General features: G+C 46.0%; 1 protein-coding gene across 4 annotated transcripts in view; it reads right to left on the reverse strand.

Annotated features, from left to right (window-relative positions):
• LOC147638710 (uncharacterized) overlaps positions 1-19,142 on the reverse strand; it is a 157,914-nt gene extending 138,772 nt beyond the window's left edge. For 2 of the 4 annotated variants that reach the window (XM_086798690.1, XM_086798686.1), the window contains exons 1-3: positions 18,952-19,142; positions 18,531-18,864; positions 14,575-14,624 (exon numbers count right to left, since the gene is read on the reverse strand). In XM_086798690.1, the coding sequence (XP_086654816.1) occupies positions 14,575-14,624; positions 18,531-18,864; positions 18,952-19,004 (437 nt within the window). In that variant the 5' untranslated portion in view covers positions 19,005-19,142. The remainder of the gene's footprint in view (positions 1-14,574; positions 14,625-18,530; positions 18,865-18,951) is intronic. The other 2 variants (XM_086798689.1, XM_086798688.1) reach the window with 1 other exon arrangement.
• Positions 19,143-19,570: the final 428 nt, after the last annotated feature.

Here is a 19,570-nt window from a genome sequence, read left to right on the forward strand (position 1 = left end):
CCATCCTCCTCCACTTTCTCATTCAGTATTTCCGGGATCTTGTGTATAGAGAAGAGTTTACACACATCTCTCTGTGTTTCTTGTGCTGATTATTTTCTGCAGTCTACTTGCTCTTGTCTACCCAAGTTTGGATATCATTTCCGCTGCATATTCTGACATGGTATCAGAGCCCTAGGCTCTAGGAGATCTTGGGCGTTTTTCTGAGCAAGAGGGGGAGCAACAGGTTGCTGATCAGTGGACTGTTTCGGGCTGAACGGGAAGTGAAGGTGCAAGAGGAAGGCGGGCAGAGGGGCTGGACAGCCACTTGCATATTTTCTGATTTTCAGATTTTTCCCACCCACCCACCCTTTCAGGTTACTCTCCGAGATGGCGGATTTACTCGAGATGGCAGAGAAGCACGTGAAGATTCCGACTCTCCCCACGTTCCCAGTGGATCGGCAGTTGGACGGGTCCAATTATGGCATCTGGAAGGTCATGATGGAGTCAGTTCTGGAGTCATATGATCTTGCTGATTTTATTATCAAAGGGGTGCCAAGGCCGGAAGCTGAGGAAGGGGAGTTATTATCGACGAGGAAGGACCGAGAGGCACAGGCACAAATGTGGGACCGTGTCAACGCCAGGGTCCGGTCGTTTATATTCCTCAATTGCACACCACAGGTGATCAACCATGTGAAGCACATGACGCTGGCGAGAGGCATATGGGAGCACTTGGCTTCTTTGTACAACAGGGTGTCACCCATGAAGCGGATATCCTTGGAAGTGCAGATGCGGGTTATGAACCCTGCAAAGTCTTCGACGATGCGGGAACACATTAACAAGCTGCAGGCCCTTCAGCAGGAAGTCCTTCAAGCTGGGAAAGAGATATCATCTGAAGATATGGCCATCACGTTACTTTCCCACTTGCCTGGTCAGTATTCTGCTTCTATTCCTCGTTGATCACTAGTGGCAGGCTCAGCACCATTACTTGGGAGGAGCTTGTGCCAATGGTCCTGGACCAGGAGGAACGTTTCACGAACCCTCCTCACGGTGGAGGTTCGGAGGCCTTAACTGGCCAACGGTCGAAAGGCCGTAATACCAACAAGGGCAAAGGGAAGGCTTCACCGGAGAAGTCTTCCGAGAAGAAGCCTGATCCAGAACGAGAGAAGCTGAAGGCCGAAAGATCGTGTAATGATTGTGGCGAGAAAGGCCAATACTGGAGGAAGTGTCCTAAGCAGACAGGGAAGAGTGCTGATTCCTCAGCCTCAGCTACGAAGACTCCGGCATTTGTGCACTTGGAGATGGTGGACTCCGATGATTCATCGTCTTCGAGCGAGGAGGCAGTTGGCTTCACCGCAAAGGATACTCGGGAATGGATTCTCGACAGTGGTGCTTCCAGGCACATGACTCCATCCCGTGACTTCTTCCTGGATCTGAAACGGCAGTCAGGTCGTATCTTTATTGGCGATAACTCCACTATTCTGATTCATAGTGAGGGCCGGATGGAGATCATTCCCGACGGCAAGGGGGGCAAGCATGCTTCCCGTGTTCTTTATGTCCCTGCTCTGGGCTTTCATCTTTTATCAGTGCATGAGGTATGCAAGACTGGCTTTCGGGTGGAATTTGAGGAGCATTCGGGACCGTGAGACAGGCAAAGTTGTTTGGGAAGGCGGTGTGGAGAACGGCATCTACAAGCTCTCTGCACTCTCCTCACTGACAGGCTCTCAGGTCGGAGATTTGTGGCACTTTCGTTTTGGCCACTTAAATGTGGATGCTTTGAGGCGCGCCTTCCGGGACCAGATGGTGGTTGGCTTGCCAGATGTTGGTAGTAGGCAAGGACGCTGCAGTTCTTGCATACGTGGTAAGCAGCACAGGGAATCCTTTCCGAAGCAGGCTTCCAGGCGGGCTTCGAAACCTTTGGAGTTGATTCACACTGACTTGTGTGGACCACAGCAGATACCATCCTCGGGAGGATCTCTCTACTTCATGCTGCTTGTTGATGATTGTACCAAATTCACGTGGGTCTACTTTCTTTCACAGAAGGACCAGGCTTTTGCTTGGTTCAAGGATTGGCACGTGATGGTGGAGAAAGAGTCTGGACTTCAGGTCAAGACTTTCAGGGCTGACAAAGGAGGGGAATTCTCCTCGACTGTATTCTTTCGGTTTTGTGCAGATCATGGCATCAAGAGGGAATTGGCCAATACCGGATCGCCTTCGGAGAATGGAGTTGTTGAACGTAAGAACAGGACTGTGGTGGAGATGGCGAGGACTATGCTGGAGCATCGTGATCTTCCTCGTCCACTTTGGGGTGAGGCTGTGGCAACAGCTGTCCATACCATTAACCGCTCTCCGACGACTTCTGTACCCCATATGACTCCATTTGAGGCATATTTTGGCAGGAAACCCGATGTCTCGCACTTCCGTGTCTTTGGGAGTGACGCGTATGTACATATTCCGAAGAAGCAGAGGGGGAAGCTTGACTCCAAGTCCCGCAAGCTGGTATTTGTGGGGTATAACTCTCTTTCCAAGGGATACAGGTTCTATGATCCAGAGAGGAACGAGATTGTTGTCAGCCGGGATGTGGTCTTTGACGAGTATGTTCCTGCATCCACTGTCGAGGAGCCGCCACTTCTTGGAGATCCAGAGTCTGATGATGATTCCCAGTCTATCACTCCAGTTGATCCACCTCAGTCATCACAGGAGGTTGAGCCCGCAGCTGGAGTTGAGCCCCCGCGATCACAGGAGGCTCCACGATCTGTTCGAGTACCTAGGTGGTTGTTAGACACCCTTCGGGAGTCAGGTGTCACGGAGCTACCCTCCGAGTGGACCACAGAGGACGGCCCTCGAAGATCACATCGAGTTCGAGATAAAAGCAACACGGCGGAGCTTCTTCAGGTGAACTATGCTCTTATGTCTCGTATCATGCGGGATAAAGAGCCCACTTCCGTCAAGGAAGCCCTTTCACAGGATACTTGGAGGGAAGCCATGCAGGTGGAACTTGACGCCATCGAGAAGAACAACACTTGGGAGTTGGTACCGAGGCCGTCGAAGCGGTCAGTCATTGGTGTCAAATGGGTCTTTAAGACCAAGTACGCGGCTGATGGGTCGGTGGACAAACACAAAGCCAGGCTCGTGGCTAAGGGTTATGCTCAGCGGCCAGGCATCGACTACGAGGATACCTTTGCACCGACAGCGCGGATGACCACGATTCGGACCGTTCTTGCCCTTGCTTCTTCTCAGAGGTGGCCCGTGTACCAGTGGGATGTAAAATCGGCGTTCCTTAATGGTGACCTGCAGGAGGAGGTGTACGTTGAGCAGCCTCCAGGCTTTATTGTTCCAGGATCGGAAGGGATGGTTTACAGGTTACGTAAGGCCTTGTATGGTCTTAAGCAGGCTCCGAGGGCTTGGAATCAGAAGATTGATTCCTTCTTTATTCGGACTGGATTCCAGAGATCGGTTGCAGATCCGAACCTGTATCTCTTTCGGGAACGCGGCATGGTCACACTCATCATCCTTTATGTGGATGATCTCATTCTCACCGGCGGTCATGTGGAGCACATTGGAGTGACGAAGGCTGCCTTGTCAAAGGAGTTTGAGATGACCGACTTAGGCTTACTCCACTTCTTCTTGGGATTGGAGATCTGGCAGACCCAGAGGGGGTTTTTCGTCTCTCAGCAGCGGTATGTTCATGAGTTGCTTGAGGCCTTTGGGATGGAGAACTGCAAGCCTATTACTTCGCCGATGGACCCGAACACAAAGTTAACCGTTACAGATCCTTGTGAGCCAGTTGATGCCTCGCAGTACCGGAAGTTGGTTGGTTCATTGATCTGGTTGTTGAACACCAGATTGGACTTGAGCTTCTCCGTGGGGCTGTTGAGCTCTTTTATGCAGACGCCGTTGAAGACTCATTGGGACGCAGGATTGAGGATCTTGCGGTATCTGCAGAGTACGAAGGATCTGGGACTCTTTTACACAGGAGGGAATGGAGTCAAGCTCCAAGGTTGGAGTGACTCAGATTGGGGAGGAGATCCAGACACGAGGAGATCTACTTCAGGATACACTTTTACCCTCGGCTCAAGAGCGGTTTCTTGGAGCAGCAAGAAGCAACCAACTATTGCCCTTTCTTCGACAGAGGCAGAGTATCGGGCTGCTTGTGGTGCTGCTTGTGAGGTTGTATGGCTGCGGAGGCTGCTAGGCGAGATGGGGTTTCCACAGAGGGAGCCCACAGTCATCCAGTGTGATAACCAGAGTTGTATAGCTATTGCTCGGAACCCGGTTTTCCATACCCGGACCAAGCATATAGAGATACAGTATCACTTTGTTCGTGAGAAGATCTTGGCGGGTGACATCTTGCTACTTTATTGTTCGACGGAGGACACTGCGGCGGACCTCTTCACGAAGTCTCTACCTCAGGCTACGCTCAGGCGGCACTCCAGCTCCCTGGGGTTGGTTACACAGCCAGGAGCTGAGAGGGGGTGTTAGAAGTCATCTCCTGTCTATTTGTATACACCAGGGCCTCTGTTGTGGGTGTGCCCGCCCGTATATCATTTTTCCACACTCCCCGTATTTTTTCCCTATTTTTCCCATTTTTTCCTAGTGGCTGGAGGGCTGCCAGTTGATGCCAGGAGCACTCTGAAGCTGGCCGACTGCATCTGTATCAGTCGTGGGCTGTAGGAGTGCTGGCCGACTTGTTCTGTCCAGGCGTGGGGCATCTGCTTTAGGCAACTCTGCATTTGACAGCATACTGCGGACTTTCTCCTGAATCATGCGATTCATTCTCTCAGCTACACCATTCTATGAAGGATTGTATGGAGCAGTCAATTCACGCTTTATGCCTTTTGCATCACAAAAGTCCTGAAAAGCCTTCGAAGTGTACTCTCCCCCGTTATCAGTGCGTAAGCATTTGAGCTTCTTGCCACTCTGATTCTCCACCAACGACACAAATGTCTTGAACAATGACAAGACCTCGTCTTTGTGCTTGAGAAAATAAACCCAGACCTTGCGAGAATAGTCATCAATGAACGTTAGAAAATAAGAGGCTCCCCCTAGTGACAACTGGCCGACTGCTATATTCAGCAGTCGTGGGATTTTACCTAGTCGTGGGCACTGTCTAGAGCTGGCCGACTGCCCTCATGGGTTTGTATATATTGCCCCCCATCCTCCTCCACTTTCTCATTCAGTATTTCCGGGATCTTGTGTATAGAGAAGAGTTTACACACATCTCTCTGTGTTTCTTGTGCTGATTATTTTCTGCAGTCTACTTGCTCTTGTCTACCCAAGTTTGGATATCATTTCCGCTGCATATTCTGACAGAGACAGTGTTTCCAAGCACATCTCCAAGAACCTCGCACTAAGTATTGACTCTTTGATACTCTAGTATGACCAATGGCTATGTATGGTGCAACCGTTTGGGGGCCAGGCCTAGGGAAGGATCATTGGAGGAGCATAGAGAGGCTACAGGTGATGATGTTGTCATGCATGATTAGGAGTAAGCCATCTCTACCACATGACATTCTACATGCAGAGTTTGGGGTGGCCCCACTGGTTACAGATGCCCTTTTTCAAATTGTCACTTATATTCAGCATGTATACACACTTGACAGAGATCGCCTCCCACAACTAGCACTAGAGTCCTCTATGCAATTATAGAGCGAGAGGGAGAGGGAGCGATTGAGATGAGCTGGGCTGCCCTCCTCCTCAATGACAAGACTACCACCATTACCGACACATGCATGGTACTCTGAGGTAGTCAAGTGGTTTCATGCACATGGCATACAGATGGACTATCTCCCCTCGTTTCAGTATAGCCTGGATTCCCTCTACCTTGATCTCTCACGACAGAAGATCAATCGGATCATCCGGTTAGATCTACTCGGGCTACACATACACCAGACATGGGTGTCTCCATCAGAGATTGGTAAGAAGTGTGAGTTCTACAAAGATCACTTCTTGAGACTCTCCGAGGATGGATTCTTTGAGATGCCAGGATACATACAAATACACATGTCACATGCTATGCGTATCACGATTGGCGGCCAGCTCAGGGTATCCTCCCACCGCTTCAGAGTAGAGACTGGGAGAGCTGAGAATATCCCACATGAGGAGAGGACATGCACAGTATGCATCACAGGAGCAGTAGAGGATGAGGTCCATTATATGTTTAGTTTCCCCGGTTACTATGAGATAACGGGGGAGATTCAACTGCCTCTTCCGAGAGGGATTTGGACCACTCACACGGGTGATACAGTTTGAGGATCAAAGGTGCTTGGGCATGTACTTGATGGAGATCAGACAACACAGGGATGTAGTGTTGAGGTAGCATGTTGAGAGACAGCACTGGCTCCGACAGGACACCTCACAGAGAGCCATCATAGATTTCTTTGTGGTACACACATCCACATCGGAATCCACTGTCCACAACAGTTCCTCTACTACGACATCAAAGCCCACCACCCGTAGCCATGCTCCAACCCCATGCCCCAAGGGAGTTCTTAGTGAGAGAGATCGATTCATTCTGCAAGCCAAACGTCCCTGACCCAGAGCATCAGGACCCTTCATCACACAAAGACAGATTCATGAGGTTCTCCGCCAACATGACACGCTCCCATCACAGAGGCATGACATTCACTCCATCATATCGGTTCTAGCCGAGGTGGGTATTGTCATTAGCTTGATCACAACATATCTCACTCTACACAGGATCATCTGTTGATCAGTTTCAGTTTTTCATGGCTCACTATATCCTTGGTACCATTGTATTACTTTTAGTCTCATAGGCCCTTGGGGTCTTCCGTAGATGTTAATATAACTCTCTCTCTCTCTCTCTCTCTCTCTCTCTCTCTCTCTCTCTCTCTCTCTCTCTCTCATCTCTTGTGAACATTTAGGCATGCCCACCATGGTCCATTGACTCTCACATTCATCTCTATGTTTCTCACATTGTGATCATCTCTTTGTCTCTCCTTTTCATAGGGTAGTGGGAGGTTGGGGATAGAAGTCATCGGAGGTTAGGGGTAGAAACCATAGGAGGAATGGGATCTAGAGGATGAGGAGGCCACCAGCGAAAAAGGGATTTAAGGAGGAGAGAGGAGGAGTGATTTAGATTATGGTGGCAGAGGCAGCTTGCATTTAATTATTATGGTTTTAGTCTAAATCCATTGACTTGGGAAACAAAACACATGATTAATTAGATCCATTTCTAGCAACAAATTTCTACAGCCCAAGTTTTACTTTTCTAGAGTGCAGACCTAGAAGTGCTATGGTCTCCTACTTCAAATTTGTAAAGTCTAAGCCTAGGCTTTTCTTGAGTGTAGTGCTAAGTTCTCCCAAATTTAATCAACTAGGGTGAAGGGGTCATATATTTAAGAAAACGGCAATGTGAATCTTCTCGATGAGGCAATAAAAAATAAATTTTGATGCGAATGCCTTCACCACAATGGATCGATACTAATTTAAGCATTAATTTGTAAAAATCAATATGTAAACTATTAAAACTATGTAGCCCAAAATGGTGACACCTCATGTCTGTCATATTACAAAATTTTAGTTGATGCACAAATGTTATACACGGCGTGGTCTCGCCCATCAGAGGCCTTCTGCAGATGCCGAGACTCCAGCTGCTCCTTTGCCACAGCAGACCACACAGCATTGGGTTGGGGTTAGGGATGGCAGGCACCCTCGGACCCTCGTACCTGCCCCTTCACCCACACCCCCTGTGGAGCACCCTAACCCCTATGCAACTCTTGCCTCACAGGATGTTGATCCTTTTTGGAGGATGAGGCCTTGCAGGCACATGATCTGGATCCCTCACAGGAGGATGCTGCATTATTATGAGGATTGTCTCTTGGAACATTCAGGGTCTTGGGGGTTTTTTCCGCGTCGACGGAACCAAATTGTAAAAACCCAACTTCATTGTGCAGTCACAGGTGGACCTATGGATATATTGCTCTTGCAAGAGCATAAACTGGATGCTTGGGAGATCAGGCAAGCTTCTCTCGGGACACACCTTTTGGTCATCAGCTGTTGGTACCAAGGGTGGTGTTTGTATCTCTCTTTCAGCTTTGATCTTGCCTTGCATCATTGGACATGGTGTCATTTTGCCTATGCTCCTAACCATAGAGGTGAGGATTGCCTTTTGCAAATCTCTCACTACATTGATGCCTCTTGCTGACCATTGGATTATTGGTGGGGATTTTAACATGGTTGAGATGCCAACGGATAAAAGAGGTGGACATGAGGGCTTGGTGCATCCTCTTGAAAGAGCGTCTTGGGAGAGGTTTATACTCTCCATTCATGGTAGAGATTGTTGGCATGAGGATGACATTTTGAGGAGTCCATCCACTCTTCTATATTCTGGTCAAACAAGAGAAGAGATGTAGGATGTATCTATGCACGGTTAGACAGATTTTATGTGGATGATTGGGTGTTTGACAGAGGTGGACATACTTTGATTGCTACAGGCACCTCCAAATCGGATCATTGCCCAGTGGTTTTATGTATTAGAGGTCCGAATTGCCAAGGATCAGCACCCCATGTACGCATCCCTGATCATTTGTTTTCAGATGTAGAACTATCGCGTCGTATGCTTGATATTTGGAGATCTCATGACTTCTTACAGGCCTCTCAAAGCCTGGCCTCTGCTCTCTGTGATATTAGTGACTTTTATCACACATGTGCCCTGTCTAAGAGGCAAGAGGCCTTGGACTTAGAAAGGGCTATTAGACGTAGATTGGTTGCCTTGCAGAAAGAGCACGAGAAACATCCTCATGCTCAATGGGTTGCAGATTCTTTATGTATTGTTAGAGCAGAACTTCATCACTCTCTTGGGCAGCGCGCGGAGTACCGTTTCCATGCCCACGAATCCTTTTGGACACAGATGGGTGGTAGATGTAACAAACATTTCTTTGCTTCTCACGGCCCATCTCATGCCAGAGATAGTGTCAGGCAGTTGCAGGATTCACATGGCACTCTTCACTCAGATCCTCTTATGGTTAGACAGATTGCCACCGATTTCTATTACCAGCTTCTTAGTGCTGAGCCGCATTCAGATCTGAGACATAGGGCACAGAGGAAGGTTTGGAATGCATTGCCACATTTGATCACCGAGGAGATGTGTGCCGCTCTGGATGCCCCTTTTTCTATGCAGGAGTTCAGTCATGCTCTTCATGCCTTACCTCATGGTAAGTGTCCAGGGGAGGATGGCCTCTCCCCTGTTTTTTTCACTACTTTTTGGGATGAGATTGAGGCTGAGATAACATCGACTTTGCAGGAGATGTGGGACACAAGTTCTATGCCTTCTTCTCTCACTGAGGGGCTAGAGCGGGGATAAGACATTGATTGGCCAGTGGAGACCTATCACCTTACTTGGGACTGCCTATAAGATTCTTGCTAAGGCAGTGAGCATCAGGTTGCAGCCAATTTTGCAGGATGTTATTCATGATACCCAGAATGGATTCTTACACGGCAAGAGCATCTTTGATAACATTTTCTCGTTTTGGGAGACCGTCGAATGGGCTAAAGCGAGTAATCAGCCCTTAGCCATTCTGCTCTTGGATTTTGAGAAGGCCTATGATAGAGTGGATTGGGACTTCCTTGAGGGTACTCTTAGTCATATGGGCTTCTCTCAGAGATGGATCAAGGGAGTTTCATGCATGTATCGTGATGCCCACAGTAGAGTTCTTGCTTGCGGTGATAGAGGAGAGCGGTTTCAGATTTCTCGCTCAGTACGACAGGGCTGCCCATTAGCCCCTTTATTATATATCATAGTTGCAAAGGCCATGAGCATCTTTCTCCGCTCCACTGCTGGTATTTTAGGATTGAGGTTGCCTCTTCGTAGTCATGAGGAGTTGGTTGACTCTAAGTTAGCTGATGACACAGCCCTGTTTTTGGAGGCTTCACACATGTGCTTATGTTCCTTTCGGGTAGCACTAGAGAAGTTCTGTTTGGCAGCAGGGCACTCATTAATTGGCACAAATCTGTTGGTTTTTGGATTAGTGATTCACCGAGAGTTGATTGGGGTGCAGAGCTTGGTTTTACTTGGATCAGCAAAGGATGCACTGCTAGATATTTGGGATGCCAAGTTGGGATTGATATTTCTCCTGCACAGTAGTTTGCTCCGGTACTTATGAGTATCCGGAAGAAGCTCCTCCATTGGAGCTCCAGGAGATTAGATTTAGCCTCCAGAGCTTTGGTGGCTAATCACGTTTTGCTTGCCTCAGCTTGGTTTATTGCCTCTTGTTGGTGCTTCTCTCGTGCGTGCATTGGCCAATTGCGGAGATTGATCCGCAATTTTCTCTGGTCGGGTTTGGATGGCACCTCAGACACTCGTGCCAGGGTAGCTTCGCTCACAGTTATTCAGTCCAAAAGAGAGGGGGGCTTGAATATTATCGATCCGGATGTTCAGTGCAGGGCGTTGCTTTGCAAACGTGTGGTCAGAGGTTTCCTACCAGGCACCGAGCCTTGGAAGGATTTTCTCTTGTCTCGGATTTCCAGATGTACACCCAGGGTCAGGAGAGACTGGATGCCCAACACACGTTTTTTGTTCACAGAGGCTGATATTAGGGCACCATCTTCCCCTCTTATTGCAGCCATTGTCAGAGCATGGAGAAGCATGAGATATTTTTTGCGACAAAGGCTTCCTAGGTCTTTGGACGAGGCTGACCGACAACCTATTATGTGGAACGAGTTCATTAGGGATGAGGCTGGTCGGCCACTTGGTGCATCTCGTTATATGCAATGGTCAGGATGGGAGAGATGCGCATACACAGCTCTTGCTTGGAAGACCTTTAAGAGTCTTCCGGAGGATCGGAGAGTTACATCCACTCAGCATCTTAGGGGCTCTCGCATTCGTATTGATCAGATTGATGCAGCTATTCCGCATGAGTGGCTTTCTGGGACCTTTCACGAAGACTATCATCCGAGTTGGCTGGGAGTTTTTTCAAGGATAGGCATACCTCTGCAGGTCATTGCTCTGCCAGGCCAGGAGCCTACAGATTTCCTCATTTATTCTATCATGCCTGGTGGGAGATTGAGAAGATGTAGTATGGAGGAGATTATACCAAATACTAGGCTTAGTCCAGTGAGGATTGTTGGTCGCTCGAGGAAGCACTCGTTCATTGACTCTTCTCCTCAGATAGTGACTCATGGCTCTTGGTGTTTGTGGTTATATGGTGGCACTCCTATCAGATATCTTCAGTGGGATCCAGGAGAGTGGGAGTGGATTGATGCCTTCGATCCTTTGAAAAGCCTTCCTTTTTTCACTTTCACTGTTCGGAATGCCAGGCTTCTCCTCACTTGACAGTTGCATAGGATCCCTACTCTCAAGCCTCATTGGGAGAGCTATGATATTTCTCCAGTGATACAGCGCAGATATTGGCATAGACTTTGGCACTCATACAGAAGGAGCCAGATCTCTCATTTCTTTTGGTTATTCTTACATGGTGGTCTCCCCACCAATCAGTGGAGATCAGTTTTCGGTGTAGCACCTTCCTGTCCTAGATGTGCGGCAGATTCTGAGTCTGTACAACATTGTCTATGGGGATGCAGCATTGCACAGCAGATTTGGGATCCTGTAGCCCAACTTATGGGCAAATTGAGTGGCCGAGCCATGCATGTGACTTGGGGGACAGTTGCTTGGCTCTCCCAGTCCGGTCCGCAACTTTTTTATGAGGGCAGTGGTACAAATTCTGTTTTTCCATTCGTAGAGGTGTTGCCCAGCATGGTTTATTGCAGGATGTTCCTCACTCTGATTATACACCCCCTAGACAGAGGATTGACACCAGTTGGGAGATTATTGCCAGTATTACAACATGGCAGATCTAGAGAGCTAGATGCACGGAGGCTATTGAGGGTGTCCAAATTTTTGGGTCTCAGTGCATTAGTACTATATGGGGTGATATCATCCATACTCTTATGGCTACTTGGGCTCGCATTCAGGGGCCCTCTCGTTCTGCACAGGCAAAGCGTGTGATATTTATGCGGGAATGGGACCATGGCATCTTCTTTTCCTCTAGTACCACAGATCTTACATGGCATCATGATGCTCCTCAGTGGTTGAAATCACCTTACATATTGGGGTGATTCTATTCTCTTCTGGCTTATAGCTGTGATTGTTGTATGTTTTTCTTATACTTAAAAGAAGTCTCTCTCTGGAAAAAAAAAAAAGTGGAGGTAAATAACAAGTAGTTTTTGTTGTAGACATTACATAAATGGCTTTGTAGCCTATATGTTTCTGTCAAGAATCTAGCTGTGGAAGCGTTACACACACGCACACGTAGAAAGAAAGAAAGAAAGAAAGATTTTATTAACGTCTTCCAAAAGACCGAACTCGGCCTATGAGACAAATCGGAGTACATGTATGGGGTATCCTCTGTCATCCCAACAAAATGAAAAAGTACTGAATAAAAAAGCTGAATCTGGGTGTGTAGGGGATGGAGCTCTATTACTAGGAGAATGCAAAGCTATATGCATGGAGTATACAATCATGATATGCAACCTAGCTAGCTCCATCCTGTACCATACTAGAGAGAGAGAGAGATAGCCGAACAAGCTTGATATTAATTAGCAATGAAGTTCCGATTACAATGGTGGGTATAGAGCTTATTTATATGCTCTCAGAAGGCTGACCGACCTATATATGATAATTAGTTAATTATCTATAAAGGTGGTTCCCACATGAGATGCATAACTTTAACACGCCCTCTGCAGCTCATAGTGGGCATAGATGGGAAAGCCAAGTCGATGACGATGCAACCATGGACACCTCAGCATTTGCAACTACTGAGTACACCTCGGAAAATGCACCACACAACCTGTCTCCTCAAGGAATGCCATCTTGAGCTTCAGCTGTCACATAGAATAATGAATTGCAGACAACTCCACATCCATGATCCTCCATTCGTTGAACTGAGAACACACACGTCCAAAAGATCTCCTGAACATTGAACTATCGACACATGACGCCCAAAATTCTCTGTCAATGAACTAGGAACTCATCCCGTCCATAATGTTACCACAATGAACTGCAAACAAAAGCACGTCCATAGTGTTGTCAAGCCGTTCTTCTCGCCAGATGCATGTGCTTTGAACTCCGTCACACAGTTCCAATACACCTGATGGAAGCTTTGATTAGCCCCCTCTCCCACTCACGTGCCTCTTTCTGGCTGAAACATGTGAGGGGAGTATCTCCATAGTTATGTTGAAGTTGACACCTCCCAATCCCCCTCTGCTGCAATAGCCCGAAGAAGATAAAGAGTCTCACTACTCCTGGATAATGGGAACCCTGGTCCAAATGGCTTGCCACAAGATGTTAGCATGGAAATCATCCGCAACCTCGATGTCAACCAATTGATAATCAGGAAAACTATCCTTTGTGAACTGGAAACTGCCAAAGAGTGATGGTTAGGGTCCTCGGATTTGAGTCTCGGAACCAACTCCACAACACGGAAACTTTGTTGTACACATGTCCACTGGTACAGATATCCTTGTCGCTTCATAGCCAAATCAAATACTTTGCTCATGCATGGAGAGTCCATCACAGTTGTAGCTAGGAAACACCCGCCAAAATTCATCAAGGCTCTCGGATTTTCTTGTTCTTTGGTCCACTTATATAGACATACTAGTCTCTTTGAGAATCGCCACCAGGTACCCCTGCCAGAATCTTGTCGACGCTCAACATGTGAACGCTCCATCGAGGTCCACTCTTCAAGGTCAACCTTCCAAACGTGCATGGGAACGATGTTTCAACTGTCCTGGACAAGCTTTTCACTTCGGCGCAGGAACAAGATCTTTGATTTCACAAAACCTTTTTTAAAAAAAATTTGAAGCGCTGATCCGTTGGAAAATGAAACGCAGCACCTGCATGTGCTGTCGCTCCGCCTCCACTGTACGCGCTCCTCTCGCTCCTCTGTGCTCAGCTTAGCCCGCTCAGCCTTGCTGCTCTTGGTGTCTCCAAGCTGGCCACCAGAAAAAAAAACGCTGCTCTCACTTTGCATACACTCCTGCTAGACAGAAAACACTGCTTGCCTTGTGCCTTGCTTGGCCTGCCTTGCGCCAAACGCTGCTTGCAACGCCTTCTACACGTTCTGCTACCTACTGCCAGGTGCCTCGCCTTCTTCTTCTTCTCCTGCTGCTCCTTGTGTGGTGCTGCCGAGAATCATGAGCCTAGGGCTCTGATACCATGTCAAGAATCTAGCTGCGGAAGCGTTACACACACGCACACGTAGAGAGAGAGAGAGATAGCCGAACAAGCTTGATATTAATTAGCAATGAAGTTCCGATTACAATGGTGGGTATAGAGCTTATTTATATGCTCTCACAAGGCTGACCGACCTATATATGATAATTAGTTAATTATCTATAAAGGTGGTTCCCACATGAGATGCATAACTTTAACAGTTTCTACCATTTTAGAACTTGTTTCTTTGTGACCGTTGGAGTCTACTATACTCTAGCAAAAGTAAATGGCTTTATTTATATCCAATCAAGACTATGCATTAAGATTACGATTAGGTCGCATCACTATGTGATAGTGAAAAATATTAATGTTAAATCATACACAAATAACAAAAACTTCATAAGACGGTGGTTGTTATGTCTACTTACGTGGAGTATACATAGAGAACTCCTGATAATATCGCAAGGTTGAGCTCCAACTACATACATATCAAAATATAATAGGTTCAAGGTATGCTCACATGAATTCAAAGAGTCTAGGTTTGAGGTATGGTCACACAAATTCAAAGATCTTGAAAATAGTTGCTTCAAACAATTACACATAATGCCAAAAAGAGAGAGTTCAGACTCATATGCTTATGCAGGTGTTACAATAAACTTGTACAAGAATAAATGCTTGCAATCCAATCCTTTAAGTTTAAATCTTAGTATTTGGCAAGAAGAAAAAATGTTCAAAATTTGTTAAGGTTAACTTTGTGCTTTAACAAATAATGTCTACTTGAAAAATAAAACGTGACTTGAAATCAAGTAAATCAATCTAAATTTTATACGTATCTACTTTACCTTAACACATAAAGTAAGAAACCTAATTTTCATTATCACTAGTTATATGTACCTGTTGTATGTACTTGTAATACCAAAGTTTTCCTTTTGTTGAGGCTTCTTTATTACAATGTATATTATATATGTGTGGTGATTATCCATGAGGGACTCGATATGTACAAGTGCCCGCGACCTTGACTAAAGTGCTCACACATACATCTACCACGTGGCCTACATCATCAATGGCTCAAAGGTGGTTTTACTTTGTTGGGGCAGGTCACTTATAAATATGTAAGCCTATTATGTGGGTTCAACAGAAGGGGTTTTTTAAATCCCTTTTTTACACATTTTTTTACATACAGAAGGGTACCATTTAAAGGGGGTATTTATAGATTGAATAGGAAAAGGGTGTGTTTTATTCATGAAACATTTACACATAAGGGGTTTGTTTATTAAGCCTTGAATGCACGTGATATAGAGGGTTTACATATAGTGACCCCTCCCCCCATGCAGCAAGCTGACTTCTAAATTCTTAAGTAGTTCCCCCTCCTCATCCGAACTTTCCTCTCCCGCACTTTCTTGTCCCTATACTAACATGTGCAAAGGGATTGAGGGTTCTGGCTACGGTTCTTCCATGAGAACATCTATTGAAAAGGCCTTGGGGATCTTCAATGTGGTTTGATCGAGGTAGTGCCTAGTGTCGAGGCTTATACTCATTCCTTTTTGGGCTTGTGTTGCTTCCTTTATGTATGGCTCATCGAGCATCATCCCTTCGTAAATGAAAGCCAGCCCCAAGCTATATCTTATGAGCTTCATTCTATTATATGAGGGCTCTCACTGTCACTCAAGAGGTCATGGAGAATTAATGCTACATCGTTTGAGGTTGCCTTCCTTTCCTTGGTTGTCGATAGGAGTTCAAGGAGTGGAAGGCTCTGTGGCCTGATTTTGGGTGTCTTTGAGCATTTGCAACTCGTCCATCCTTATTATGTAGTAGTGTTTTGCTCTAGGGAACTTTGCATTGTATCTGCTTTAACCCACATTTTAGCCACCTTGGAGCATGCTTCTATAGATCAGCACTACATTTACTAATGATCAACTTCTACTTCTATTAGACCTGGAGAGGTGGTCAAGTTATTTTTTGTGTAAGCTCAGTTGGATACCTTTTCTTTAATTGCTACCTCTGCTTTTAATCTAGGATGATTCTTTCTACATGTAGGGCCTTTTTCTCTTGTACATTTTTTTCTCCTACATATTGTGTATCCTTTAAGGCATGTTGATACCTTTGCACCTTTGTTGTGTGTGATTAAAAAAGCTGCAGTGTATTGTAGATAATGTTTTCCACACACCTCTCTTCTACATTCAAGCTTGGCAATGTTGCAAAATTTACATCTTCATTTGCAACTAGCAACTAACCTGTTTGTTTGCATTCTATGACAGTTCGTGAAATTGCTTTTTGTCTATAACTCCATGAAACTGTAGAGGGAGTGGATCAACTTTGTGTCGGTGGTGGTTGTGTTAGAGATTGTGAGGTAGGATGCAGTGCTATTGTAGTTTATTAGCCTTTGTCTCCCTACCTTCTTCGACTTGGTCTTTACCCTTCTCTTAGGCACACTTTTTTGCTTCGCTGTCCGCCTCCATGTCTTGCTGACCCAAATTCAACAGTTATATTGCCTTGCTCATCAATAGAAAATTTGGGCTTCTTGGGCTGTGGTTGTTCATTGTGGTCATCTTTTACTCTCTTATCTTTTTGTCCTTCTTGTCCTTGGGAGGTGTCTTCTGCTGGGAGATAGCACCAATAGCTATGAGTGGTTGCGGGAGTTGGTCCAACGAGTCTGTGGCTTGGTATATGACTCATGTGAGCAAGGGAGCTATTCCTAGGTAAGGGTCTTTAGGGTCTTGCTAACATCCTTTTGATCTTTACATAGATTAGCTATGTCCAGTTTTCTTTTGCTTAAATGGGATTGAGGCAGAAGTGATCTCTTTTAAACTTAGTGAGTAGCCCTACATCCACTTGGGTTGTGTGATATGGCTTATAAAAGGAAAATATGTATAGCTTGCACAACATGACGAGATGGGGTAATATAACGTCCTCCATGTGCGGCTTGTGCTTGTGCTAGTATGTTTTGAAACATGTAGTGCTGGCTTATTTATCCTTTAAAAGTCCCATTCGCTGCTAGTGTGACCATAGGCAGATTAAAAGACTACCTTACCAGTTCATATGTGAGCTTCACTATCCGCCGTTCTATGGGCTTAGAGATGGCTGAATGATGAAGGTTTTTGTTGTCAAACGAGTGGATGGCTTCGCAACATGGGGCTAGGTCCATCCCCCAAGGTAGAAGTTCAAATAAGGGCAACGGCCCAATCTTTTGCAATAGTTACCTTGTGAGCACATTCTCCGATGCTAGTCTATGGCATTCGAGTGTTGGGACAACCGCCACGGAATAGCGTGTGAAGGCCAACAAATCCCAGAATTGAAACTTTAGGATTGCACCACCCTCGGGGAGGTCACCTAAAAATATGTAAGTATAGCACGCGAGTTCAAATAAAGGGGTTTTTAATTCAAAAATTTAAGGTAAATTTACAGAAATACATTTACAGCAAGGGTTTTTTAAATCAATTTTGAAAAAAACCCATAAGTATATAAAGAAAAAAGGATCATTTTATTTATGAAAAATTTACATGTACAAGGAGTTTTTTAAACACATAGGGTTTCTTAGTAGTGCACCCCCCAAGGGACCACCCATGGCTTTGAGGCTTGTAGGAGCTTCCAAGTAGCTCTCCCTGGCTTCAAAGAGCTCCAAGGGCATATAGGGCTCCAATGAGGAGAGCCAACAAGGGGGGTTTTAAATACCCCTTGAACACATGTGATACATAGGGTTTCTTATTAGTGCACCCCCTGAGGCACTGTCCATGCCTTTAAAGCTTGCAGGCTTGCAGCAGCTTCTAAGTAACTCTTCCTAGCTTCAAAGAGCTCCAAGGGTAGGATATATAGGGTTCCAACGGGAATCCTTGGCTCTCTTCTGCCATCTTCTTGTCTTTCCCTTTTGTAGGGGTGCCTTCAATCATTTTACTCAGCTACACCTTAGCAATGTACCTAGCCCTTGGTAAAACCTATTGTTGGATATCATGTGAACTTGAAATAGTGTGGGCATGAGGCCTATGTGTTGTAGCATTCTCATGTATCTTAAGGCATAGTACTTCATCATTCCAGCTATTAATGCCATGCCAAAATTATAAAAAAATAGCATTGAATCAAAGAGCAATTCAGTCTTCCTTGAAGCTTAAATAATAGGGAATCTCATCATTCCACCTTTTTGTGTATGGCATGCAAAAGCTTGATTCAATCGTCATTGATGTGCCAAATGGGCCTCTACAAGATTAAATTGTCTTTTGGGACCTTGTGCTAGTTGTTTCTGTCTCTCTCTCTCACTCACTCTCGCTCTCTCTCTCTCTCTCTCACACACACACACACACATATCACTGCCCCATCAAGAGGGTTTTGAGGCCAGATGATTGTATAAGAGTTGAAAAAGCAAGAAAAGAAGTGGGGTGAAGTTACATACCACGTACCAGACATAGCCAATGTTGCCTCTCCGGATGACAGTGCGGAATCTCCCACTGAGCGGCAAGGCAGCATAGAGCAGCGAGTTGTGATAGGTTCGCAGCACGTGCGGGCTAGCCTTGACATGCTTGACGTGGTGCTTGCTGTTCCAATGCAGGATGAAGGCTGCGGTTTGGCACACTCTGGCCCACTGCCCCATCAACTCCTCAGCCTCCTCCTCAAGAGCAGGACCGCCATTGCCTCCTCCTTCTAGAACCTTCGTGCCCTTCTCTACTGACGCTTCCGGCGGGCAACAGCTCCCCTCCTCTTGCTCGTGGCCCTCCTCCCTTGGTATCCTGGAAACGGCACCTTCTGATCTCTTAAACCAGAGCAAACCTTTATGTCAACACAACTTGATTGCAGAGCATAGCACAGAGGCTGACCTTAGTTTTGGAAGCTGCAGATCCGCTTTGCGCATTGTGGAAGCCATAGGCATGGCAAGCTCGGAAAGCTTCCGTCCAGTTCAAGACAAGAAAGTTTTTTTCGCCTCTAACAAACACAAGGTTATTGGGGCGGATCATTCCAACGATTTTTCGCCTCTAACAAACACAAGGTGATTGGGGCGGATCATTCCAACGATTTTAACGACCCAAACTTATATATACTGAACGCCAGTTTTATGATTAAAAATGTTCGACAATTCATCACAGGCTACAATTCAGTCCACATGCTTAAGGATACCAATAACCAACTCCACTGCTTTTATAATAGATAAAGCAACAAGAGTAGTTGTGTATTCTACCAAAATGATCCCAAATGTGGAGCAGGCAGAAGGTAGACATGAAAGAACTGTTACCACTAGAAGGGGAAGCTACGGATCCAAGAGGCAGAGGATGAGGATAAAGAAATCGATGTAGTACAGCTTCGCGGCGTGGAGATGATGCATGTATGGGAATAAGAAATAATCCAAGAGGCAAAGGTTATTGGTTGCTTGCCAAAAATGTCATTTCGAATGCAAACATGTGTGAATCTAAGTCTTCTTCACTCGAACCTTTAAACTTT

The sequence above is a fragment of the Cibotium barometz genome, chromosome 5, assembly GCF_041138505.1.
Source record: "Cibotium barometz isolate CiBa-2024 chromosome 5, ASM4113850v1, whole genome shotgun sequence".
NCBI classification, from domain to species: domain Eukaryota; kingdom Viridiplantae; phylum Streptophyta; class Polypodiopsida; order Cyatheales; family Cibotiaceae; genus Cibotium; species Cibotium barometz.